Consider the following 26,778-nt stretch of genomic DNA (forward strand, 5'->3'; position numbering starts at 1 on the left):
TTCATGATTTGGGAATAGATATGATATTCCCATATAAAGAAAGCATTTTTCGCCTAAAACTTTCTGAATTTATTTTCACGAATCAACGATCTCACGCAATTTCGCGATTTTTGGGGCCTGGGGAGTTGTTTCGCCAAAATGAGGCTAAAACTTTTGGGTGGTTTAGCCTGTTATTTTTAAAGGTTTCATTGGAGTTCATCCACCCTATTATTTGGGCATCTGCAATTGGGCCTTTGAGGTAGTTGGAAAAATACTGAAGTTGAGCCTAGTGCGTTGCTTACGTTCAACTATAAATATTGCTAAAGTTTGTCCGATTTAAAAAAAGCATTTGAAGAAGTCCTATCCACTCATTGTTTTGCTTCTTTTAAAGGCTTTGAAACCTATAATTATCTCAAAAGTATCACCATTATATTTTTCTCATTCTGTAATTTGAATACTACGTTAGGCCCATAGCGTCAACGACCGCGGTCAGACAGACAATGATTATTATGTATTGAATCCAATGCAGCAAATAGCCCTGGGTAGTCCATGTAAGGCTTTTTGATAGACTGTATGGCGCGATTAAAATTTTTAAAGGGAAAATCAAATAAGTACCACCTAAGAACCGTGTAAGGACCAGTTTTTAAAAATCTCAACTTTCGAAAACATTTGGGCCAAAAGGTTCAGAGATTTTACTCAGAACCGTGAAAGGTTTTCACAAGCTGAAAATCTTAAATCATCTGATTATCCCTTTAAAAGAGGCATGTCTCTGTCTCGAAATCTCGCAATATTCGATAAAGTATTAGGAAAGTCTGGACTAATCACTTGTTTAAAGTATATCTGTCTGGTACAAAATTTTAGATACGACCACTGGATATTATGATCATTTCGTTCTTCTTTTCTTTCAGGCTTTTTTCGTTTCATACAAGCCATGTATGTTTTTGGGAATGCAAAGATGAGCAAATCAAGTAGAGCACAGCTCTTAGATCAACTTCAAGAAAGGTGAGATTTCTATGACAACAGTTAGGAAGATTAACTCTAAATTTAATTCCTTTTTGAAAGCTACAGTATTTCCATAACTCGAATGGAAAAGATAACCGTTCAAGTTACAATTACGGGAGACATCTTATTGTTGAGGTTTTAAGTTTAAAGGTAAAAAAAGGACATCCAGTCGGGCCTAGATCATAGAGCAACTCCAAAATAGGTATGACTTTAATGAGAAAGGAAACTTAATACTAAGAGCATTCTATCCAGCCCAATAAAGTACCGATGAACGCAATCAGTAACGGCGCTAGATCAGTAAGCATCAAAAAGCCGATAATATGCAGGGAGCGAGGTTGTGCAGTACCTCATGTTCACCTCAGCATAATGGCTATTTTTCACTTTATTTTCGATTAAAGATTTGAACTTAACACTTATGGTCGATCCTCTACCGTCTCCAATTAGAACGGAGGTGAGGGTATAAATTCATGACGTTCATGAAAAACATCTGGTTTTTTTTTTCATGGGTGGATCTGTTTAAAACATATTAATGTCACGAATCCGTGTCTACTGAAACTCGATCTAACGAAAAATGAATTGGTCAACATCTAGCCAAACAGTGTTGCTTGGAAGAGATTTTTCATGGCTTTACCTACTCGCTGAGTATAATAGTCTAACGTATCTTGAATTCATACCAAAATTACTTTTTTTCGCCAGGTTGATAACAAGTGTGAATACCATGGTTACTATCATTCAATTGGTTTCCAAACATCTGGATCTGATATATGTAAATCAACGAACGCGCGTTCCGCAACTAGCTGTCATTTGCCATGAATGTCAACCCTCTGTAAGACATTGGTTTTTTATCTTTCCTATTCTACACGTTTTTTTTTAAACATTAAATTCCTTCGGAATTCTTTAAGCTTCTTAACACGTTCTTAATTTCACCATTTTATGAGTACTTTGGTCTATTTTCCTAAGAACTTGGGTAAGAAAATGCTCTAAACTTGTTCTTAAAATTTTGGCCGCCGAAGCCTTATGTCTTGATATAGTTTTATTTCATATAAGAACATGTGGGTCACGAAAACATTGGATACAAGTTCCATGCCAAAACCCTCAATTGGTCCTTTTCGATAACATATAAAGTGAATTATATTGACAAGAAAGGAAGGTTTTTTTTGTAAATTGAGGTCATCAGAATCTCCTTTATTTATTCGCAAAGAGAGCGTATTGTGAACGAGCGACCTTTGAACGAATGTTTTCGTGAATCTAAATGCCGCACTGTAAATTACTGACATCATAAAATCAACCATAATTTTAGTACATGTTAATTTTTAATTTCAAACTTTTTTTTCAGATCCTAGAATTCTTGAAGAATTTGGAAAAGTTGTCAGAAAGTCTTTCACCGTTATTGAAAAAAATGGTCAGCGGTACCAACGAAAAATTTCAAAATGAAAAATTAAAGAAATCAAAATCAAAAGTCACTTTCATCTTGAAATCGGTATGTATAGATTCCTCATCGAATCGAATCTCCTGAAACACTTCACTTTCCAAAAAGCCTAAGTATAGAGAACAGGGGGTTAGAAATTTTCATCCGGGAACTTGAGGTCGTGACTGTTTACTGTTTTGTGTTAAAAAGACTCGGTATTTTCCAAACTTGAAAAACGCGAAACCTATTGGGATCGGAAATTTTAACGTTGTGAAGAAGGAGGATGTCTACAAGAAGGTTGTGTAGAAAGTGGGGATATCAGATGCTGAGATACTCCTTTGGAACTCCATTTTATTTGAAATATAGAGCGTCAATATACATACCGTCAACTGCTCTAACTTGGGACTATCTGACAAAACATGGGACGGCAATTCGGCCACCATTTCACCGAACCTCCAAAGTCATTTGATTTGAGTTAATGAAACGGCGTATTAAAAAGTACACGATTTCTCTGACTGTCTGTGCACCACACTCTAAGAGGAACGAAGAAGTATGATTGATAAACTTGGTGGAGTTATCAAAACAAATTTGTTGTCAAAGAGATTTAGTAGTAAGTGAAAATACAGGCCAGATATCAACCAGTCCCATGTTTCGACCAATCGTCCCAAGTTAGAGCAGTTGACGGTAGTCAAAATCATTTAATATCATTCCATATGTTATTCTAGGCGTACAGAATGAAAGAAATCAGCCAATTGAAGGGACTAGAGGATAAATTCACAGATATATTCACACATATGAGTAAAAAATGGTGAGTCCACAGTTTTCAATTTCATTATGAGAATTGTGAAAAAGTTCAGATTATGAAAAGTTTGAATTTATAAGACTTAATTGCCCTTCATTTTAAGCTAAGCTTATCTAATCGTATACAAGTACTATTTCATCCAACATCCCTTGTCAAACTGTATGAAATTATCTAGTCGGGCATAAAATGAAAAATAACTAAAACTTATGTATTATGTAAGTTCTGTTTTGTTTCATTAAGGCTTCAAGAACGCAAAATTTAAAAAGATAATTTTCGACTTGAATGAAATCTTTTCGTTTTATTTTTCCTTCAGCCAGAAGTCGATGCTGAAGAAGGGTGATCAAGAAAAAGCAGAAATTATCGTAGAATTCGTTGAACAAAACGTTTGTTTTTGATTTTTGTTTTTACTCCTCTATTTTCAAAAGCATTGTTTTGAAGTAGGCATCGTTTGTTGCGTCAAGGGTTAGATTTACACTTGGTAGTTGAGATATAGTTAGATTTGGAAAGGGGATCACTCCGATACAACAGACATCATAGGTTTTTCTCTTTCGTTAACTATTGTCTGTCAAATAATCGTTCATCAGAGCCAGGAACTCAAAAGTTCAGTTTCTTTCCATCAACCTCGTCGTAAAAAAGCGATTCAAATACGTGGTTTTTAAAATTGAAAAAAGAATAACTCTGGTAAAATCTCGGATCGATATGATGACTTTTTAGATTTTTAAACTTTGGATCGATTTTTACTGGAATCACTATTGGATTTTCGAATTTTTTTTTTTTACCAGTCGACAGATTGGCGTCCCTCAGGAGCCCTTAACACGTTTCCATTTCGATATGTTTTTAGATTCTAAAACGCATCAAGGAATTGGGCAAGCTGAACAGGAATTTGAAAGACCCGCAGAGACGAAAATCGAAATATAAACATGAGAAAAATCTCATGGTGTTGTCTTCTTATTACTTGGTAAGCTGAAAATAACTCATCTCGTTGGTGTATGCCAGCAGCCTATTGCTAGAGCAAGTATATGAAAGTTGTTAGTTCTGAAAAGTCCATTTGCAGATTGCTGACGCTTCTGCTGAAAGTATTGATAAAGATAAATAACATTAATAAATCAATAAAGATGAAAATGATAAAAACAAGAAAAGCCAGGAGGGGTTTTTTAATTACTCTCTGTATGCCGGATAGCGTCTTTTAATTGATGAGGCGGAAAATGTGCTTATCTGACATGATTTGATCACTTTCAAGATAATGTTTGGGGGCAAACAAAAAGAAGCAGAAAGTGACATGCATGCATACCGAGGTCATACCGAAGTATTGAACCAAGAACAGCCGAGTTTCAACAACGACTTTAATGGTTCTTTTAAAACTGATTATAATGATTGGTTCATTTTTCATTTGTTCGCTTCTATTTCTATGTACTGATGGAAGAATCATCTTAATCTCATGGTTAATTGAAATTCAATTGATGTTTTTGCTTACATTAATTTGCAATTTCCCGCGAACTTTTAATTTCCCTCCTAGCTTTTGTAATTTTCCTTCTAGATTTTTGAATTTCCCGCAAAAGCGAACTTTCCATCCTTTGGAAATTCATTACCTTTTTCGAATTTCTTACTAACTTCGAAGGCTTAAGTAAATTGAATACTACCCAATTAAAACTCGATTCGCGTTCCTATGACTTTTTTGAGACCTCTTTTTAAAGTTTCAGATTGATTTCCAATATTAAATTGACGTTTTTCAGAATTTTTAGAATTTCAATCCAAACCATGAGATTAACCATTAATCTCATGTTTGTTTTCGTGAAATTCTGGATAAATTACCCTCGGTCAAATTTCGAAATTTTTTGAAATTTCCCGAGTGCAACGACCTCGGAATTTCCTTCATAACCATGAGATTACCAGTACGAATATACCCTCTCCCCAAAAAAAGAAGCAAAATAAAGGACTTTTCCTTTGACAGCTAAGAATATGTTCAAAAATGAATAGACGAACAAACGGTGAGCCCGTTCATTAAGGCACCTGAGAAAGTAGTACTGATGCCAACTAATTTACCGTTATTTCTGGCTTACTAGAAATGGTTTGTCGATACCTTATTCGAATATGAAGAAGAAGCTGAAGAATTTATCCAAGTCGTCAATTCATTCGTCATGAAACGTCAGTTCAATAATGGAGGAACATTTAAAGGTGTACAAGAACTATTTGATCTGGTTGGCGATACGAAAGACAGAAAATGTTCAAATTCCACCAAGGTATCTACAGAGGTCGCACAGTGTTAATACAGTTGACGCTCTCTAATTCGACGTTCTACTATTCGATATACTCCCTTATTCGATGAAATTTAAAGTCCCCATCAACAAAAACTCTAATAAACGACGCTCCCTTATTCGATGAAAATCCGATTCCCCTTAAAGAGGGAATTAGAGAGCGTCAACTGTAGTTCTTCCGTTTAAGCGAAGTTTATAAAAGAGGCTTTTCCGTTTAAAAATTCTGTATCATTCACCAAAATCTTATTCTCAACTTCAGTTGAGCTATAATCTGAGAATGTCTGTATGTATGTATGTCTGTCTGTCTGTATGTATGTCTGTATGTCTGTATGTCCGTCCGAAAACTTTAGGGCAGGCTGGACACTTCAAAAAAGGTCGGATTTGGCTGAAATTTGGCACACTTGTTCCTTGGGTGAATATCTGGGTTGTTTTTTCATTTTTTGAAAATTTTGATTTTGGGGCCTGGGGACGAGTTTTTCGCCAAAACGAGGCTAAAACTTTGGGGCAGCCTGGACACTTCAAAAAAGGTCGGATTTGGCTGAAATTTGGCACACTTGTTCCTTGGGTGAATATCTGGTGGTGTTTTTTTCATTTTTGAAAATTTGATTTTTGGGGCCTGGGGACGAGTTTTTCACCAAAACGAGGCTAAAACTTTGGGGCAGCCTGGACACTTCAAAAAAGGTCGGATTTGACTGAAATTTGGCACACTTGTTCCTTGGGTGAATATCTGTGGGTGTTTTTTTCATTTTTTGAAAATTTTGATTTTTGGGGCCTGGGGACGAGTTTTTCACCAAAACGAGGCTGGCAGCCTGGACACTTCAAAAAAGGTCGGATTTGGCTGAAATTTGGCACACTTGTTCCTTGGGTGAATATCTGGGGGTGTTTTTTTCATTTTTTGAAAATTTTGATTTTTGGGGCCTGGGGACGAGTTTCAGCCAAAACAGACAAAGTATATTTGCTACCTAATACTAAATATTTGAAATGTTACAATTGGGCCTTCTAATAACGGGAAAATCTGAAGTTGAGCCCAGTGCGGTGCGCACGTTCGACTATCTGAGAATGTCTGTATGTATGTCTGTATGTATGTATGTCCGTCCGTCCGAAAACTTTAGGGCAGGCTGGACACTTCAAAAAAGGTCGGATTTGGCTGAAATTTGGCACACTTGTTCCTTGGGTGAATATCTGGGGGTGTTTTTTTCATTTTTTGAAAATTTTGATTTTTGGGGCCTGGGGACAAGTTTTTCGCCAAAACGAGGCTAAAACTTTGGGGCAGCCTGGACACTTCAAAAAAGGTCGGATTTGGCTGAAATTTGGCACACTTGTTCCTTGGGTGAATATCTGGTGGTGTTTTTTTCATTTTTTGAAAATTTTGATTTTTGGGGCCTGGGGACGAGTTTTTCGCCAAAACGAGGCTAAAACTTTGGGGCAGCCTGGACACTTCAAAAAAGGTCGGATTTGACTGAAATTTGGCACACTTGTTCCTTGGGTGAATATCTGGGGGTGTTTTTTTCATTTTTTGAAAATTTTGATTTTTGGGGCCTGGGGACGAGTTTTTCACCAAAACGAGGCTGGCAGCTTGGAAACTTCAAAAAAGGTCCGATTTGGCTGAAATTCGGCACACTTGTTCCTTGGATGAATATCTGGGGATGTTTTTTTCATTTTTTGAAAATTTTGATTTTTGGGGCCTGGGGACGAGTTTTTCACCAAAACGAGGCTGGCAGCTTGGAGACTTTAAAAACGGTCCGATTTGGCTGAAATTTGGCACACTTGTTCCTTGGGTGAATATCTGGGGGTGTTTTTTTCATTTTTTGAAAATTTTGATTTTTAGGGCCTGGGGACGAGTTTTTCACCAAAACGAGGCTGGCAGCTTGGAAACTTTAAAAACGGTCCGATTTGGCTGAAATTTGGCACACTTGTTCCTTGGGTGAATATCTGGGGGTGTTTTTTTCATTTTTTGAAAATTTTGATTTTTGGGGCCTGGGGACGAGTTTTTCGCCAAAACGAGGCTAAGACTTTGGGGCAGCCTGGAGAAAATCAATTTTCGTATATGATAAATTGTGGGAAATTAATTTTTCAGAGCAACGTGTGAACAAAAGCCACAAAAGGTTTGAGGAACTTTCTCCTAAGTTATTTATTTTGAAAGGCTCTTAGGACGAGGACACTATTCTAACGCACATAAAAAAATGAAAAAATTAAGATAAAAACACCCCCAGGTATTCACCCAAGGAACAAGTGTACCAAATTTCAGCCAAAACGGACAAAGTATATTTGCTACCTAATACTAAATATTTGAAATGCTACAATTGGGCCTTCTAATAACGGGAAAATCTGAAGTTGAGCCCAGTGCGGTGCGCACGTTCGACTATGATATATGCTTATTGGACCTACCTGGAGGTCCTATAAATTAACCTTCGTTCGTTCGTTCGTTCGTTCAAACTACCTACTTTAATGTGTTATGCATTTTGTTATGTAAAGCTATATTTTCTGACTGATTGTTGTCAATTTTCTTCTTATTTCTACCTAACTTTCATCATCATCAGCTAGGTCCAATCAGCATCCAGCTTGTTTACTGTATAAAATCTATTTTCCGCCCAAGACGAAAAACCTTGCTTTGACCACTGGATTGGCCACGGTGGATTATTTTAATAAGGCCTACTAAATTTATGAAGTGTGTTTGTTCTTAGGGCAGCGAACAAAACGACTTTTAGCAATTAAAGCAAAACCTTTTATTATCATTTTAAAGTGCTGTCCAAACGGAGTCAAAACATAATAACTTATACATTTTTTTTATAAAGAACATCCAAAGTTTTTGACGCCTTCCGATGTTTTGAACAATGTTCTTACCATGTTCTTTTTTCGCCAGTTTTTAGTATTTTTGTCGATTTTTCCATGAAATCGGGGTGTTTAATAGCCTGCAAAGCCTTAAAATGTTCTTTACTTATTCTTAATATTTCGGTCATCGAAGCCTTATGTTCTCTTATATTAGTTGATTCAAAGGGTGTGGCAAATGCTTCTAAAGTAATAACCGCGGTGGAAAGCAAGGGGTATTGACAACTCGTAAATGGTAAATGAAGACTTATATATGACCTCATGCTGCTATCTTTTTATAGGAAATTTCAAGTAACAATCTGTACGAAAAATTTCTACTACCCGACATCCTTCAAACATTATATAAAGACAGAACGCACGCAGATTTAGAATTTCATATGTTTAATCCAAAAGACGATGTCGAGGATGAAGATGAAAACGGGTTATCGGAATCATCACCTCGTGTCAAATCGGATTTGAGTTTGGCGAGTGTGACGTCACATGAAATGAAAAATATTAAGTTGATAGATACCACAGATGCAAGGACTTGTAATAAAAGCACTCCTAATAAAATCCCTTATCCTGTAGAAGCAGAGTCTTCTTCATCTGGGAGTTTAGACAATTTTTCCAAGGAATCCAATAACTGTGTAGATTCAACAAAGGACAGTGTAATTAGAAGCGCATCTGCAAATGACGATACTGAATTGGCAGACCATTTACAAACCATACCAACCTTGTTAAGTGAAAATGATTCTCACGAAGTGGACAGTGAAATGGCGAAAAATGATATCAGTAAAAATTCGGATTCCTCTACCAACAACAATACTAATAGTATGGCTTCAGGTAATACTTTGAATCCTGGTATAGAGAGTAACAAATTATTTACCAGCTTATTGAACAATGTTTCGAAGCCTGGTGATGTACTTGAAAGCTTCAACGTTGAATATGGCGATAAGAGTTTACATGAGGTTTTCCAAGACGAAAGAACGTTCGATCCGACGAAACCAGTGATCCTGAAAGCACACCGCATCGTTGTATGCTCGCGCTGTCCATGGTTTCTCCGCGCGCTGACGAGTGGAATGAAAGAAGCAATTGATCGGTAAGATTATTTTTCTTTTTTTTTCTGTTTCCACTTTTTCTGGCCTTGACTACCTTTTTTTTAGCTTACGTACTTCAACAAAAAATTTTTGAAAGGCACGAAATCTTTGTTACTTATTATGCAAACATGTCATTTGCTTGTTCTTGTTGAAATATAAGCTTATTTGCGCTTCTTTAATTTCAATTACAGTAACCTTTAAAAGTTGATCGTTTGACACTTTTTGTAACTTTCCTCAAAAGTTGTTCTTTCCATCTAGGCTCAATGTCCCAGATGACCGAATCCGCAAAATTCCGCGAAATTTATTTCCTGTGAAATTTTATCCTAATAAATTACCTCTTACTGCTTAGCTCTAGTTTAGATGGTCGACTTTCTGCCTTTGCTTCCCTCGTTTTTGACGAAAGTCATCAGAAAATCGACTGTCTAAAGTCAATACGATGTCAATCTTCTTTTGACGTCAATGCAATGGCTTTTTTCTATCTTTTTCAAGCAAACTGCAAACTTTTCGTCGCGCTTCTGCCGTTTCCTCTCATCGAGAAGAAGCAAGGCAAAAAGGTCGTTTGTCTAAACTAGGTCTCACCAATTTTTTTCTTCTTTTGTAACAGACAGATTAAAGTGACGGACACACCCTGGCATCTGTTCTCAGTTTTCATCAAATATCTTTATTGTGGAACCTTCGATTTCTATTCGCTGAAAACAGACGAAATTATTGATTTGGCTACCATGTCTGATTTGTATGAGGTATTGGACTTTTTCTATAGACGAAGATAGACATCCTGAAATTGCGAGATACCTTAATCTGGTCATTTTTCGCGAGATTTAAGTTCACTTTTTCGCTTTTCAATCTCGCGAAGTCGTGCAAGATCGCTCACTCGCGAGATTTCCAATATCTGTCAAATACATTGTGAATTTGGCATTTTAAGGTAACGTTCAACTAATTTTAAGCTGACTCGCGAAATTAAATTCTCTTGATTTGTTTAGCTTGCAAAATTAAATTTTTCGAAAGTATATCCGATTAAAGTCTGTTTTTCATATACTTCTGCCTTAGTACTTCTGCCGTGGTACTTTTGTACCTTTTTTTCCCGCAATTGAGGTATATTCTAAATTTTGGGACAGCTTTGAAATTTCGAATCGTATCTTTGGCTTCTAAAATTACGGCAAAGAAAACATTCAGCCAATCACAAAATTTATATCTGCGTTATTTATTATTTATTATTTATATCTGTATCAACGTTTTATGGTCGGCGAAGAAGGCGCACGGCTTAATTATTGCATGAATTACATAAATTAAGCCTTCAAATGCTGTCGCTTTGAGCGCAACAAGAGTTGAAACTCTTCAACATTTTTTGCTGAGCTGTGCACCTTCCCTATTGTTCTTTTTTTAATTAGCCAATCAGAAGAGACATTTAACTCTCTTGTACCGCGTGTTAAAAAATATCAACAATTAAAAAAAGAAAAAAATGTGCAGCATATTTCCCCTTTATTTTGGGATGGGATGGAGTTTTTACAAGATACTTCACTAATTGGTCATTTGAAGTGATAGAGATGAAGCGTTCTTTAGAAAAAGTAATAAGATTCTTTTATTACATCTTAACGATCAACCAAATCAAATAAGAGCCTGTAAAAACTCCAGCTTGTCCCTTTATTTTGGATCAGTGGAATAATGGGAAAAGCGTTCAGCAACCAAAGCGCCCGAGCCGTACGCCTTGTTTGCCGACCATAAAATGCTGAGTGGGTAGCGGCCTTTAATATTAATATTTTCTTTTCTTTAATGAACCCAAAATGCGCTAGAGTCAATCCTACAAGATGGACAAAACTCAATTTTATAGAAATGACGCAGTGTGCTTCTGAAGTTGCTTCTTTTTTTCGGGTCCGCAAGCGCAAACATTTGGATAGAGGAAGGGGGATTTATTATTGAATTTCATATTTTATTTTAGCACGAGGAATTCAAGAAATCTTGTGAAGACGCCCTTATTAAACCTTATCACTTAAATGAAGAAAATATTGTTTACATGCTTGCTATTGCTGACAAAATCAATACCCCTCGGCTCAAGGTACTTTTTAGCTGCTACTTTTTAGGTGAATAATCCACGTGGGATCGGTTGGTAAAATTTTAAGATTTCAATAAATGATGAGAGTTGTTCTTAGAATATTTCAAAATACGGCAAACTCTAACCCAGCTTCTCCACGCTTTAACCCATCAATTGCCACTGGTATCGTATCATAATGAGATCGCCCAATTTTTTTGTCCTTACTAGCGGTCTGGCACTAGGAGCACCGCGACCTACGCCTCCCTGTTTTGTGACCCTTCCCGGATAATATATTTCAAGATTGGGATTTTTTTCTTAGTTGGGAGGGGGGTACAGCGCGCATTGGGGCCGTCCACATAGTACGCACTAAGGGGGGAGGGGGTTCTTCTCGAAAGCGTATGCTTGCGTACAGGGGGAGGAGAGGGGTCAAAAGAAAATGTACGTACGCAAAGAAAAAATTTTCATAGCCCTTTTTGCTTGTTTTTTGTCGACTTTTACGCTTCTTATATGCATGAAGGAAAAGAAAAAGTTTCTTAATAAACATTGAGTTTCATGTATGAAATAAAGGTCCAAACCAAACGATTTGAATTCGACATTTTTTTAACCAGGGGGGGGGGTAAATAAAAAAGTACGTACATACCAGAGGGGGTATAGCCAATTGCGTATCCTTTCGCCCCCCTGATTCTCAACATTTTAGTGCGTACGTACTATGTAGATGGCCCCATTTGAAATAAATAATATCTGAAAGTTTGAAATTACAGAGTGATAGCACTTAATGTTAAGCTAAGGGTTGATGGGTTTATTAACATAGGGTATTTAACTAATTTAGACGGCGACTTTGGAGTACTTTGGCAAACATCCAGAATGCATAGCGTCAGACGATTTCGATAATCTATCGAAACAATTACAGCATGAAGTGAAACAAGCAATGTATGTATTTAATTCTTTTTTTCGAATTGCTTCTAATTTTTCCACGTCTCTTAAAATAGGATCAGCTCCTATCAGGGAGCAATGACCGAATGTTTTTAGGCGTCAACGATACAAACCAGGGGTTTGCGGTTCGTCATATCTCCGCTCCTTCCAATGTTCCGACCATTTCAGATGGCCAAACCGGCTGAATGGTAGTGGACCCTTTTCTAGATAGATTATAATCTACTTTGGGTAACGTTTTTCACTTCTAACGATGCTAACATGAACGTAACATGAACGTTAAAACAACGTCCTGTGTCAGCTGAAAACTAGGGGATGATCTGCAGTTGAAAGTGAATCAAAACCTATCATGATGAAGTTCATTGTACTTTAGGCGCTCAAACTTTTGCGACCAGACAAAAAATCATTTCTGTTATATACCGCCAATGAGTTCGACTGACCATTCCTGCATTAATAAAATGTATTAATTTATCGTTCTTTAAAACCATTCGTTAATCTTCGCAATAAATAAAGAGGAAACAAATCATAAGGATGAACAAATTATACGGGTCGGGCTTTCGATGTTGTGGACCGCGACATTTGTTGTTCTTTTTGTCTTTTTTTTCCGCAAATGTAGGATCGTGACGTTGAAGCCCTCCTGTCATGATCTCTTTTTCCTCTTTTCTTCAGAATGATGGAAAAAGATAGGACGAAATCTGATCTTCATTGCAGAAACTCTTTTTCGGTAAGTTATCCACCTTGTTTTTTGACTCGCAATCGTTTTCATTAAAAGTACACTTGTTTTTTTACAAGAATAATTAGAATATGAAAAGCAAAAAAAGGAAAGGAAATAAAAGAATACCACCACCATGGACTTTGGCAACTGAACCTAAGAATGTCATTTTTTGAGCATTTTAGCTGTAAATTGCTAATTATTCCTCATGCTAAAAATTTTCAGACTTGCCAAAGCTTCATTTAGGCTTGGTTTAGATCCTAACGTAAGAATGTCATAAGAATATATCAGAATGATTTTTCCCAAAAAGTTAAAAATGTTCATAATAAAATGGGAAAACGCCATTTTTATAAAAAAAAATGTGTATTTCGTACGACGTGGCAAATTTGTTCACAGTGAGATTTAAAAATGCACCAATCGAACACAAAGTCAGGGCTAGATTTAATCCCTTATCTGATGTTCTTTTGCCTGGGAAAGGTTGAAGATTCGCTTCTATTTTTCATTGACTACAAATCATTTATGTATAAAAAAGTCAGACCAGACCAGAATTTTACTCGCCAATTCCAATGGGATTTTGAAATACAGAAGAGACTCGATATAACTTGAACCTGAATTACTCGAACCTTTCCTTAACTCGAAAGAATTCATTGGCACCGTCAAAATTTTCTAATAAACTCCCCCCTCCCCCCCGCTTGTTGTTCGAGTTATGGAGACTGTACTTTACTTACAGTTAAATCTCTCTCATACCAAAGCGAGGTTCGAATTGTGTAACGTATTTTAGGAGGGTTTTCCCTGTACGGGAACTGAAAATTAGTTCGAATTATAGAATAAACGAGATCTTGCAACATCAGCACGAAAAATAAGTTTGTTGGTAGTTTGCTTTATTGAAATATTTTATGGCCAAATGAAAGTTGACACAAAAGATATTGAAAAGATAATGACTTTGTTTTGAGTTTGTTTATTGGGGGAATATGGAAACCATGACACTTTCAGTAGCGTTCTCAGAGGTGTCGGAAAATTTTTGGAGGAGAGCACAATTTTATTACGAATTGATTATCTTTCAATGTTATGAATAGATACTGACATTCACAATACTAGACTGGAGTCGTTTATAATGCGTGTAATACTAATAATACCAATACTAATAATAATAAACCAGCCGAGGCTGGAAGGTCAGCCAATAGAGCTTAGCTAGATAGCTTTAATAAGTGGGTTAACAGATGTAAGAGATGTACTGAAACAGAGTAGACTAAAAATGTTGAATACTGTAATGTACAAAATGTGAAACATTTGATAACAAGCCTGAAAGCTCCTTCACACCTCCCCCCCCCCCACGAGAAATTCAAAGTATACTGCTGTTGTGCGCAGATTTGTAATACTTGCGCAGATTTGTAATACCTGCGCAGATTTGTAATACTTTCTGCGCAGATTTGTAATACCTGCGCAGATTTGTAATAAACTTTGCGCAAATTTGTAATACTTGAGCTGTGCAGAAATGTAATACTTCTCTGCGCAGATTTGTAATTTGGAATTGATATTTTCATTGGTAACCAAATTTTATTCTGCGAACAAAATGCATTAAAAAAGACTTAGAAAATAATACCCAAATAAAGTTGTGATTATTGAGCACATCGAATAAATAATCAATTAATATTTCTTTTCTAAGCAGTGCTTTTATAAGAAATTTATCTGGTAATATAAAAATTGCTTATGAGAATAGCGCGGACATAATTTTTTATAAGAACTGATTTTATAAGAAACTAATCAATAACTTGTAAAATAAAAATTATTTCTTGTCGGTAACTGTTTATTTCTAAGTAAACAAGGTACGAAGAATAACATGAACATTTTTATTTTTCATAAGCACTGCTTTTATAAGAAACTAACCAATAACTCGTAAAAGAAAAATTATTTCTTGTCGGTAACTGTTTATTTCAAAGTAAACAAGGTGCGAAGAATAACATGAACATATTTATTTTTCATAAGCACTGCTTTTATAAGAAACTAACCAATAACTCGTAAAATAAAAATTATTTCTTGTCGGTAATTGTTTATTTCGAAGTAAACATTTATTTTTATAAGCACTTTGTTATGAAAAAACAATTAATGATATAAAAATATTTTTGTCAACATTTTATCATTTCAAGAGGTAGTACCAAAATTGATGACCAATTTATAAAATGATATGATAAGAAAATATTGATTTGCTCTAAAACCACCTTCTACCTAGCTAGGAAACCTGTCCCCTCTGACTGGATTTCTTTTATAACCTTTCATATCACCTGCATTACATTCCAGCATGATATCTCAAGGGAAATTATTTTGAGTTAACTTTCTTTCAAAAAGAGTTTGATGGTTGAAGCTTCGGTATGTTTTTTGTTGTTGTTAGATAGAAAAAATACATAAAGATGAAAAAAAAAATAATTGGAACAATTTTCATTAGATTAAAATATATTGATTTGTTTCTTATAAAGTTGATGCTTATAAAAAAAATGAAAATGCTTAAAATTATTCCCAATCCCATGTTTGTATTGAAAGAACCAACTTCCAAAAGCCAATTTCTATTAGATTAAAAGATATTGATTCGTTTCTTATAAAGTTGATGCTTATAAGAAAAATGAAAATATTAGAATTATTCCCAATCCCATGTTTGTATTGAAAGAACCAACTGCAAAAAGCCAATTTCCATTAGATTAAAAGATATTGATTCGTTTCTTATAAAGTTGATGCTTATAAAAAAATGAAAATGCTTAAAATTATTCCCAATCCAATGTTTGTATTGAAAGAACCAACTGCCAAAAGCCAATTTCCATTAGATTAAAAGATATTGATTCGTTTCTTATAAAGTTGATGCTTATAAGAAAAATGAAAATATTAAAATTATTCACAATCCCATGTTTGTATTGAAAGAAACAAGCCCCAAAAGCCAATTTTCATTAGATTTAAAAAAAGATATTGATTTGTTTCTTATAAAGTTGATGCTTATAGGAAAAATGAAAATATTAAAATTATTCCCAATCCCATGTTTGTATTGAAAGAACCAACTGCCAAAAGCCAATTTCCATTAGATTAAAAGATATTGATTCGTTTCTTATAAAGTTGATGCTTATAAGAAAAATGAAAATATTGAAATTATTCACAATCCCATGTTTGTATTGAAAGACACAAACCCCAAAAGCCAATTTTCATTAGATTGAAAGATATTGATTTGTTTCTTATAAAGTTGATGCTTATAAAAAAATGAAAATGCTTAAAATTTTTCCCAATCCCATGTTTGTATTGAACGAACAAGCGCCAAAAGCCAATTTTCATTAGATTAAAATATATTGATTTGTTTCTCATAAAGTTGATGCTTATAAGAAAAATGAAAATATTGAAATTATTCCAAATCAATGTTTGTATTGAAAGAATCAACTGTCAAAAGCAAATTTTCATTAGATTAAAATATATTGATTCGTTTCTTATAAAGTTAATGTTCATACTAAAGATACCTTTGTGTGATTTTCTGTTTATTTTCTAAGTCTTTTTTTCGAAACTTTTCTTCGTGGGAAACATATGCCCTCGAAGTAAAAATCTAAATTCCAAATTACAAATCTGCGCAGAGAAGTATTACATTTCTGCGCAGCTCAAGTATTACAAATTTGCGCAAAGTTTATTACAAATCTGCGCAGGTATTACAAATCTGCGCAGAAAGTATTACAAATCTGCGCAGGTATTACAAATCTGCGCAGAAAGTATTACAAATCTGCGCAGGTATTACAAATCTGCGCAAGTATTACAAATCTGCGCACAACACTGCTCTTTAGCATTGTAGCACTGTTTTTATGACATCAAACAATTAAGCTATAGTTCATTACTATAAAATAAAAGAGAAACATAGTGTAATTAAACTTTTTGTTAATTTCATTCCAGTCAGTTATGATACATTTTTTCTGTTCGATGTAGACAATATCCATATCTGACCAAAGTGTTATACTAGAAATAAATAAGAAAATTGCCAAAACGTCAGAAACTGTACTTTTTGTTTTACTTGATAAAACTCCAATTTCACTTTAAACTAACAAGCTACAAACTTTAAGTCACAAAGCGCAAACTCCAGAAAAACACAATTTGCATCAAAAACTTTACAAAACGTAGTTCATATTTATAACATTTCAGCAGGAACTGTATTTTGGTAGACTTGGTCAAATTACAGAAACCATTTATCAGTTGTCTGCAAGGGCAATGAGGTACGTAAAAACTGACTGCTATTCAGTCAAAGCCAAAATTTGGCAAGGTCAGAAAAACATAATTTGCATCCAGTCTGCGTAAATAAATTTTGTAGTTTAGTCGCAAATGATAATCGAAAGCAAAACTTAAAATTCATAACTATGCGGGTAAGCTCATTTTTCCCCCGTTTTGCTTTAAACTCCCTTTTGATTGGTCTATGAATTTGGGCGATCGCCTTACCTAGCGGAATAAACACACGACCATAATAAATAAATTCAACAAGGCAGCGAAGTAGTCCTCTCTTCTGTGCCAAGCACTGGCAGTGTTTTTTAAACTTTAAAACAATGTTAAATGAAGACCAGATGGATCTGTTGTTGTGTAACTTGGCGATATAATTCATTAAATTCTAGAAACCATTTTTCATAACTTTCTGCAGTCCGCTTTCTGCAAGTCTGATAAGAGATATGTATAAACTGTTATCGCCATTCATTCCATTCCATTATTCGGTCAAAACGTGCGCCAAAGTTAGGAAAGGTTAGAAAAACACAATCTGCGTCCGTAACTGCATGAAAAATAGTTTGATCAATTTCAACAAGAACTGTATATATTAATATAATTGATCAAATTCCAAAGACCATTTGTCATAATTTTGCAAGTCCAATAATAGGAGATGTGATGTCATCATTTGGTTCCCGTCATCTGACCGACCCTGATTTACGGTCAGCAGGTAGAGTTGGAGAGTCGGAAAGCTTTTCCGCTGCTTTGCTGGATTTCCACTGTCGACCTCTGCACGCTCTGTGTTTACAAGTTTTCAAATCGAAGTAGCGAGCCACATGCTAATGGAGAGTAAACCGAAAACCAGTTTATCCACGGTTTCTCAATTTCTTAATTCGGATCAGTCCACACGACGGATTCCCTTTCAACAAGATGTAGCTGCTTCTTAAAAGAAAAATATTTTCAAACCGAATGACCGAACGACCCCCACTTTTTAAAGTAGAAATGACGGGAACCAAACAATTTTTTGCGATTCGCCTTTTAGTCCAAAAAAGCACAATTGCATCCAGTCTTTATCAAATTTAGACAGTAGCTGTACTTTTGTAAACTTTATCAAATTCCAATAACATTATAACACCATCAATCCCACCTAGAGGCAAACAAGAAAAATATGTTTTTATTGCAAAAACTAATAAAAAGCAGCAATAAAAAGTATCAGAAAATTCAACATAAACAAAAACTTGAGCAAACGGCTTTAAAGCTTCAAAAGATATAGAAAAAGAGTCCCCTTGATGAAAATCATGTGTTTGATTTGCCGAGTTAAAAAATAAATGACAGAAATTGAAGCTTGCAACAGATTTATACTGGAAATACTTTGGTACAACACTGACTTTTATCACATCTGACTATCGCTTGAGCCGCCATCTTGAAACACCACATTATGATCTGTTAAAACAACGTACGCTAAAAGTACCCAAAAAGTTAACCCGATCGGAAGAAAGTTGAGAAATCAAAGTGAGCACATTATGATCTGTAAAAACAACGTACGCTAAAAGTACCCAAAAAGTTAACCCGATCGGAAGAAAGTTTAGAAATCAAAGTGAGATCGGAAAATCGGATTTTTTTTTTGCCGTCTTATGATGATGATGATGGAAGAAGAAATGAATTTTACCTATTTGAATGCTCAGCTTAGGCTGACCAATAATAACAACAATAGGGGATTTAGTTTGTATAAACTAAAATTGTTCCATTCATTACTTTTTGCTTTATTTTTACTATTTATAAATTAGTCGTCTAGCTTGCTAGACTATCACAATACTGACTTTCACACCAGGATAGAACAAAAAGCATTGCACATAAATCATAAACCAAACTTAGTACGATGTAAAAAATTTCCCTAATTTAATACGCGCAAAAACATAATCATTATTAAAAGGGGGAATTTATTTATTCAGAATCTGAACTTTAGTTCCGTAAATACATTATAGTCAAATCTTTGTAATTCGAACTAAAGCATCGGCCCTCTTAGCTGGAAAATGGTATAATTTTCTGTATAAATTCATATATTTCTCTTATTCGAACTAAAGCATCGGCCCTCTTAGCTGGAAAATGGTATAATTTTCTTATAAATTCATATATTTCTCTTATTCGAACTAAAGCATCGGCCCTCTTAGCTGGAAAATGGTATAATTTTCTGTATAAATTCATATATTTCTCTTATTCGAACTAAAGCATCGGCCCTCTTAGCTGGGAAAATGGTATAATTTTCTTATATAAATTCATATATTTCTCTTATTCGAACTAAAAGCATCGGCCCCTCTAGCTGGAAAATGGTATAATTTTCTTATAAATTCATATATTTTCTCTTATTCGAACTAAAGCATCGGCCCTCTTAGCTGGAAAATGGTATAATTTTTTCTTATAAATTCATATATTTCTCTTATTCGAACTAAAGCATCGGCCCTCTTAGCTGGAAAATGGTATAATTTTCTTATAAATTCATATATTTCTCTTATTCGAACTAAAGCAATCGGCCCTCTTAGCTGGAAAATGGTATAATTTTCTTATAAATTCATATATTTCTCTTATTCGAACTAAAGCATCGGCCCTCTTAGCTGGAAAATGGTATAATTTTCTTATAAATTCAAATATTTCTCTTATTCGAACTAAAGCATCGGCCCTCTTAGCTGGAAAATGGTATAATTTTCTTATAAATTCAAATATTTCTCTTATTCGAACTAAAGCATCGGCCCCCTCTTAGCTGGAAAATGGTATAATTTTCTTATAAATTCATATATTTCTCTTATTCGAACTAAAGCATCGGCCCCTCTTTAGCTGGAAAAATGGTATAATTTTCTTATAAATTCATATATTTTCTCTTATTCGAACTAAAGCATCGGCCCTCTTAGCTGGAAAATGGTATAATTTTCTTATAAATTCATATATTTTCTTTATTCGAACTAAAGCATCGGCCCTCTTAGCTGGAAAATGGTATAATTTTCTTATAAATTCATATATTTCTCTTATTCGAACTAAAGCATCGGCCCTCTTAGCTGGAAAATGGTATAATTTTCTTATAAATTCATATATTTCTCTTATTCGAAGAAAAGTCTTAGTGCCTTGAAAAGGTTGAAAAGGTTAAAAAGGCCTCAACAACAACTCGTACTGAACAGTAGTCTGAATCGCAGACCTCTACAAAAAACGCAGGTAGTATTCTATAAGAAGCACGAATTCGATCGTATTTGATAAAGGATGCAAGCAGCCTAGCTGAACACAAGCTTATGAGAAACAAAAAGTCCATTTCAAATGTAGAAAGAACCAGGGGCAAATAGAACCTAGATTTGTTCTAGATTCTGCTTCTCAACAGAACAAACCACAAAATTTAAAATATGGTGTTTTTAATAGAAAAAGAGGAAAATTTAACCATTAACCTATTCCTTAAGTGGATTAATTTTCGTGATTTCCTCGCGAAAAATTAAAAATCCGAATTTTAGCCAAAAAACCCTGGAAAATGAAAGAAAATGATGCTTATTCGCGAACTTTTTAGAAACTTTTTAGTCCACGCGAAATTTTTAGATTTTCGATTCGCGAAAAAGTACATGCGAAAATTTATCCACTTAACAGAGAGGAAAAACCAAAGTTGGTAAAATGGGTGTTTGTAATAATAATTTAAAGTATATAAGTTAGTCCGAGGTTCGCAATGAATTTGAGAGGTGCGTATTCATTTAATGGCTTTTCCTGCACGATTGGCAATCCTTTTTCACATCTGACATCATTTGTCGTACGACGTTGGCAAGCGTTAAAAATGTGTCGGGTGTGGCCCGTTTATTTTGACATACGAAATGTGCCGTGTTAAAACAAGGGTGGACTTTGGAACACTTGTCACCCCAGAAGTACCTAAGGCACAAGTTTGTGCTTTCGCGGCCTTCTAGGTCGGCGGGTTCTCCGTTGCAAAAATTTCGGTAAGGCGATGTGATGCCACTAGGCCATTTCCATTTGCCACCAACTGCTGGGTTATAAGCAAGCGAATTCCAAATGGCAGACCTTATATCACTGAAAAATAGAATGTAAAGTTAGTAAGTTTCCGTAGTCTAATAGTTTTCATTTCTGAGTAATGTTTCTTAACTTGGCTATATATAGAAATATATGATTTTAATGGAGCCTCTCTATCTTTGGTATGGAGCACTTTTTTGTATTGATTTGTTCACCAAACAAATAATGATAGAAAGTCAATTATTAATGTTAGTAGGTTTCTGCAAAAAGCTTAATAGTAAAATTAGTAAGTTTCCACAGTCGAAGGTGACCTGAGGCTACCCATTGAATTTTCAATCAAGACGGTTTGAGAGGAATCTACTTGACAAACGCCAGATTGGGAGCAAAATTTGTCGCATTTTTTCAAACTTCGAAAAAAAACGCCGAGCGAAAACAAAGAAAGCCACAAAACCTGCTTGTCATCCCTAATGATGCGCAAATCTTAAAGCTTGATTTTGGAGATTCATCTTTCCCTCTCTATCCTTGTTAAAGTGACCCACGGTTTACTGTCCCCTACGTTTTCATGGATTGCACTAACACTCGGTCCTTTCCAGTAGCGTAGCCAGGAGGGATGCAAAATTTGTGCAGGAGAACAAATTTTTATGCCATTATAATTATCTTTTAATATCATGAATCGATAATTATACTGTCATAAATATGCTCTCCTAAACAAATTTTGCGCCCCTTTTGGCTACGCTACTCCGTTCTGCTTCATTCCTGGGCATCAAGAATAAAGGCGTCAATTACTATTTTTCTATAACTCGGTAAGACCTTGCTTTGGGTTGAACCCACGACCTTGCATCTTACAAACAATGCATTCGCCTTGAAAATTCTGGTTCTTTTGTAAAACGTCTGGCACTAGTAGCTCTAGGACCAAAAGGGTTAACGAGTTACTTAATAGAATAACATGCTATAGGATAGCTAAACTTTCTCCTTCTCGGGGAGACATTGATGGCGCATTTTCGGGACCTTACCACTGTTTTTCCGGGCATATCGCCAGAAAAAATTTTTTTCTCGCTGCGTACAAATGCATAGACAACACGCAAAGGCCTTACGACTGACTACCTAATAAGTTCAATTTGAATTTATCTTTTTGCCTACCCAAAGTAATGGTCTTATTCATTGTTAAAGTGGCAGTAGAAAAGTTTCCCCGGGAAAATGATCATAATATCATTAACCATTTGCCATAATAAGTGTTTCAGAGTGTTTGCGCTTTGGTATTGAAATATACCTTATTTGAGTCTTTTATTTTTCTAAAAAAAACGATGCATTTTGAGATTGTTTTGGGAGTATTAGAATAGAGTTCCCTCGAGGAATTCCTAAGAGATTTCTATTGTAATACACTTGAAACAATCCCACAATGAATCGCTTTTTTAGAAAACTAAAAAAGTCCGATAAGGTCTATTGGTAACTGTCGAAAAATGTTTAAATGTCAGTTGAAGAAGCTTTTCTTTTTTGAAAACGAGGCACGTTGCGATTTTTATTTATCCCCAGTACAAAGTGTATTATTGATGCATACTTACAGGGTTATAGTAGCATCGGTATCCAGGGCGGTAAGAAGGGCGTTCATTTCTTCGTCTTTAGCCAAACTCTCTATCGTCAAAAGTTCTTTACCTAAAACGATCGTCCAAATGGATACATTACATGATGTATAACACTGCAATGACTACCTGAAGTGGATTGGTTCTGGTGTGGATTTAATTTGACGATTGGCTAGGATGAGATTTTTGGCGGGAATTTGATTTGAAGGGTGGGGAGGTTTTATTTAGACTCTGGTAAACTACACTCGCGACAGTACCTATACTCTTTTTATAAGATAAATGACGAGACTCAAAATCCTTGAAAAATAAGAACAATGCTGAGCGGTAAAACTCAAACAATATCAGGGTATTAAAAATCTCATAAAAGGTTGAAAAGTTCTTCAATTTTGTTTTAAATATAAGAAGAGGATAAGAATAATATGAAGCTCAAAGTGCAGCCGAGTCTCAACAAAAAAATAGTAATTTCTATTTGTAAAAAAATAAGTTATACTTTTCTGTTCACGAATGGTTGTAACCATACAAATTCAAAACTTTTATTCGATGTTTTTTTTCGAATTTTAAATTTAAAGTAAACTTAGGCCAAATTGGATACGGGGACGTACCGCTGGTCAGGGTCCCTTTTCAGGCTCTGGAGATAACTGACAAGTTCCCAAATTTACTAATTTACACTTTGCAGCGAATTAAAATTCAGGTTCTTCTAAAATTGAAATTATATTAAAAAAGGGTCTATGGTCCAAGCGAAGGTTGAGAAATATTTAATATTTGACTTTACTATACCTATACGTTCGCAGTACTTCAAAGCATCCAAATAGCTTGCTTGTAGCCACTCGACATACTCATATTCCATATTTGGTCCGAAAAGGGCGCTCGGGCGTAGTTCAAATGTGTCACCCACGAAGGTTGGTGGAAAATCGTGTTGACATAAAAAGGTGTTCGATACACCATCAGAGCATGTCGTGGGCGTGAAAAGCTGTTCGCCCTCTTGTGGTGGAGTTGACTTTAAGATGTAACAGATTTTGTGGACGTTGAAAGCATTCGCTTCTGTCAAACCATTACTGAAAATTATTAAGAAAAGCAATGATTTTCGGATTACAATCTGACGTTTGTTAGCGAGCGAACGGGCGAACGAAGAGTTGGGCTAATAAATTTGCAAATAAAATTTTTAATTTACAAATTGAGGCGTAAAAACAGGGATGGTTGCTTGCTAATTATGTAATTGAGCTTTACCCTAAGGCTGCAAATGTTAGTTATTTCTGAAAGAATTGTTCATATAATGTTCTTAGGTCATTACCAAGTTTCAGTCTCATGTTCTAAGAAAATTTCTTGTTATAAAGTAAAGTCAACTCTCTTTAATTCGAACCTATATTATCCGAATCTTTCTGCAATTCGAACTAAAGTATTGGTCCCCTTCCCGTCCCTTTCTCAGCTGGCAAGTAGTTTAAATTACTCTTTGTAATTCGAATTTTTCTCTTTTTCGAATATTTTGGTCAATTGAAGATTGAATTAAAAAGGGTCAACTGTGCGTGTTTTTACCTTTGCATAAGTTGTTGATATTCTGTAACTTCACTCGTATCTAAATCTCTGAACGCCAAAGTTCCTCTCCAGGCTTTACAAGAAGCGATGGCTTCATGGACGTCTGGTGCTTGTATTAATCGATAGAAACAGTCAAAAGTCTCTAAAAAATAAATTGATAGTCATTATAGTTTTTCGTTAATTGGATTGGTAATGCAAAATTCGGGAAAACAATTTTGCTTTTCGCCTTATCTTTGTTTGTTTTGAGTTTTGACTGTATTTACTTCTTTCACTGATATTCAGTCTCAAAAGAATTGTAAAATAACGAAATATTATTTTTACTCATTCTCAACTTCAGTTGAGCTATAATCTGAGAATGTCTGTATGTATGTATGTATGTATGTATGTCTGTATGTCCGTCCGAAAACTTTAGGGCAGGCTGGACACTTCAAAAAAGGTCGGATTTGGCTGAAATTTGGCACACCTGTTCCTTGGGTGAATATCTGGGGGTGATTTTTTCATTTTTTGAAAATTTTGATTTTTGGGGCCTGGGGACGAGTTTTTCGCCAAAACGAGGCTAAAACTTTGGGGCAGGCTGGACACTTCAAAAAAGGTCGGATTTGGCTGAAATTTGGCACACTTGTTCCTTGGGTGAATATCTGGGGGTGATTTTTTCATTTTTTGAAAATTTTGATTTTTGGGGCCTGGGGACGAGTTTTTCGCCAAAACGAGGCTAAAACTTTGGGGCAGCCTGGACACTTCAAAAAAGGTCGGATTTGGCTGAAATTTGGCACACTTGTTTCCTTGGGTGAATATCTGGGGGTGTTTTTTTTCATTTTTTGTTGAAAATTTTGATTTTTGGGGCCTGGGGACGAGTTTTTCACCAAAACGAGGCTGGCAGCCTGGACACTTCAAAAAAGGTCGGATTTGACTGAAATTTGGCACACTTGTTCCTTGGGTGAATATCTGGGGGTGTTTTTTTCATTTTTTGGAAATTTTGATTTTTGGGGCCTGGGGACGAGTTTTTCACCAAAACGAGGCTGGCAGCCTGGACACTTCAAAAAAGGTCGGATTTGGCTGAAATTTGGCACATTAGGCACAACAAAAGCCACAAAAGGTTTGAGGAACTTTCTCCTAAGTTATTTATTTTGAAAGGCTCTTAGGACGAGGACACTATTCTAACGCACATAAAAAAATGAAAAAATTAAGATAAAAACACCCCCAGGTATTCACCCAAGGAACAAGTGTATCAAATTTCAGCCAAAACGGACAAAGTATATTTGCTACCTAATACTAAATATTTGAAATGTTACAATTGGGCCTTCTAATAACGGGAAAATCTGAAGTTGAGCCCAGTGCGGTGCGCACGTTCGACTATGTATTACACACTTTTTTTCTTGTGTTGGTGGGATGATGCATGTTGCATTGCACCAACGCGAAAAAACTTCTCGTGTCCCCAAGCCCTAACAGATCGATATTTTTTCTTCATCTTCGATTCCTTGAAAAGTGTGATTAAGACATGCGCGAGATGTCAAAAAGAAATAAGACATAAGGCAAAAATAATAATGTAGTGTTTCCGGAATGCGGGTGAAGGAAAAAACTCTCATGCGGCCGGCTGGAAAAAGATTCTTTTTTGCTATTTTTGATAACTTAAGATTATTGAAATTGAACTTTAAAGATAACTTTTATGTACAAACATTATGAAGTAAAGCGAAGTTTGCGGCCGGGTCAGAAAACTTTTTTTTCACCCGGCCGGTTTCCGGAAACACTACATTTTTTTATTTTCGGCTAAGACAAAATTCTTACATTCCGTCGCCACAGATTAACTTTCAGAGAAAATGAAACTTGGGTGCTCACGGTAACCCTTATACACACTATGGATCTAACATTCTACGGACCCTTATGAATATTAGATGAACATTGAAGAGCCCCCCCCCCCCCCCCCATTGGACCCTCAATTCACCCAAACCCAATTTTTCAGAAGATCGGAAAATCTTTCTGGGAAAAATGTGTGAAACATTTGAAAATCGGGCGATTTGCACTTAATCAGTAGAAAAAGATATTCACGCATTTTTTTTTTAATTTGCACGCGTTCACGCAACCGCTTGGGGTGAGCATTAATACAATCTTATCTGTCAGCCGGTTGTGCGTAAAATTTCACTTACCGCCGGGACATGGCATACAAAACGAGTTCTTCTCAGTTAGTTGCTCCGTTTCGATCAATTCTGTAAATGAATTATCATCACACGACGCTTCTTCGCAATTCGCAAATACCACTAAACTTGACAGTGCTATCAACAGTTGCAAAGTCTTCATTGTAAAGTATCCCAGTCAAGCCGTAGATTTCTCTGTTTTTCAAAAAAAAAAAATTTTTCGATGACAAACTTTAAACGTCTTTAAAACGAGATCTTCACTTTTATAGGGGTTTTATTTATATCGTTTTCAGGAAATGATGCTTAGCTTTGATG

General features: G+C 35.4%; 2 protein-coding genes across 2 annotated transcripts in view; one reads left to right on the forward strand and one right to left on the reverse strand.

The window, feature by feature from the left end:
- Nucleotides 1-26,778, forward strand: part of LOC136822388 (uncharacterized) — a 35,989-nt gene that overhangs the window by 5,618 nt on the left and 3,593 nt on the right. The window contains exons 9-20 of the mRNA XM_067078638.1: nucleotides 888-981; nucleotides 1,678-1,807; nucleotides 2,318-2,461; nucleotides 3,115-3,197; nucleotides 3,505-3,574; nucleotides 4,033-4,149; nucleotides 5,255-5,431; nucleotides 8,557-9,353; nucleotides 9,956-10,091; nucleotides 11,288-11,404; nucleotides 12,210-12,310; nucleotides 12,980-13,034. Of these exons, the coding sequence (XP_066934739.1) occupies nucleotides 888-981; nucleotides 1,678-1,807; nucleotides 2,318-2,461; nucleotides 3,115-3,197; nucleotides 3,505-3,574; nucleotides 4,033-4,149; nucleotides 5,255-5,431; nucleotides 8,557-9,353; nucleotides 9,956-10,091; nucleotides 11,288-11,404; nucleotides 12,210-12,310; nucleotides 12,980-13,034 (2,021 nt within the window). The remainder of the gene's footprint in view (nucleotides 1-887; nucleotides 982-1,677; nucleotides 1,808-2,317; nucleotides 2,462-3,114; nucleotides 3,198-3,504; nucleotides 3,575-4,032; nucleotides 4,150-5,254; nucleotides 5,432-8,556; nucleotides 9,354-9,955; nucleotides 10,092-11,287; nucleotides 11,405-12,209; nucleotides 12,311-12,979; nucleotides 13,035-26,778) is intronic.
- Nucleotides 20,797-26,626, reverse strand: LOC136822275 (uncharacterized). Its single transcript, XM_067078514.1, has 5 exons — nucleotides 26,476-26,626; nucleotides 24,332-24,473; nucleotides 23,576-23,853; nucleotides 22,781-22,871; nucleotides 20,797-21,278 (listed from the first exon to the last, which is right to left on the reverse strand). Exons 1-5 carry the CDS (start codon nucleotides 26,624-26,626, stop codon nucleotides 20,951-20,953), a joined length of 990 nt encoding a protein of 329 aa, XP_066934615.1. The 3' UTR covers nucleotides 20,797-20,950.

This window comes from Clytia hemisphaerica, unplaced genomic scaffold, assembly GCF_902728285.1.
Source record: "Clytia hemisphaerica strain Z4C2 unplaced genomic scaffold, Clytia hemisphaerica genome assembly, whole genome shotgun sequence".
Classification (NCBI taxonomy): Eukaryota; Metazoa; Cnidaria; class Hydrozoa; order Leptothecata; family Clytiidae; genus Clytia; species Clytia hemisphaerica.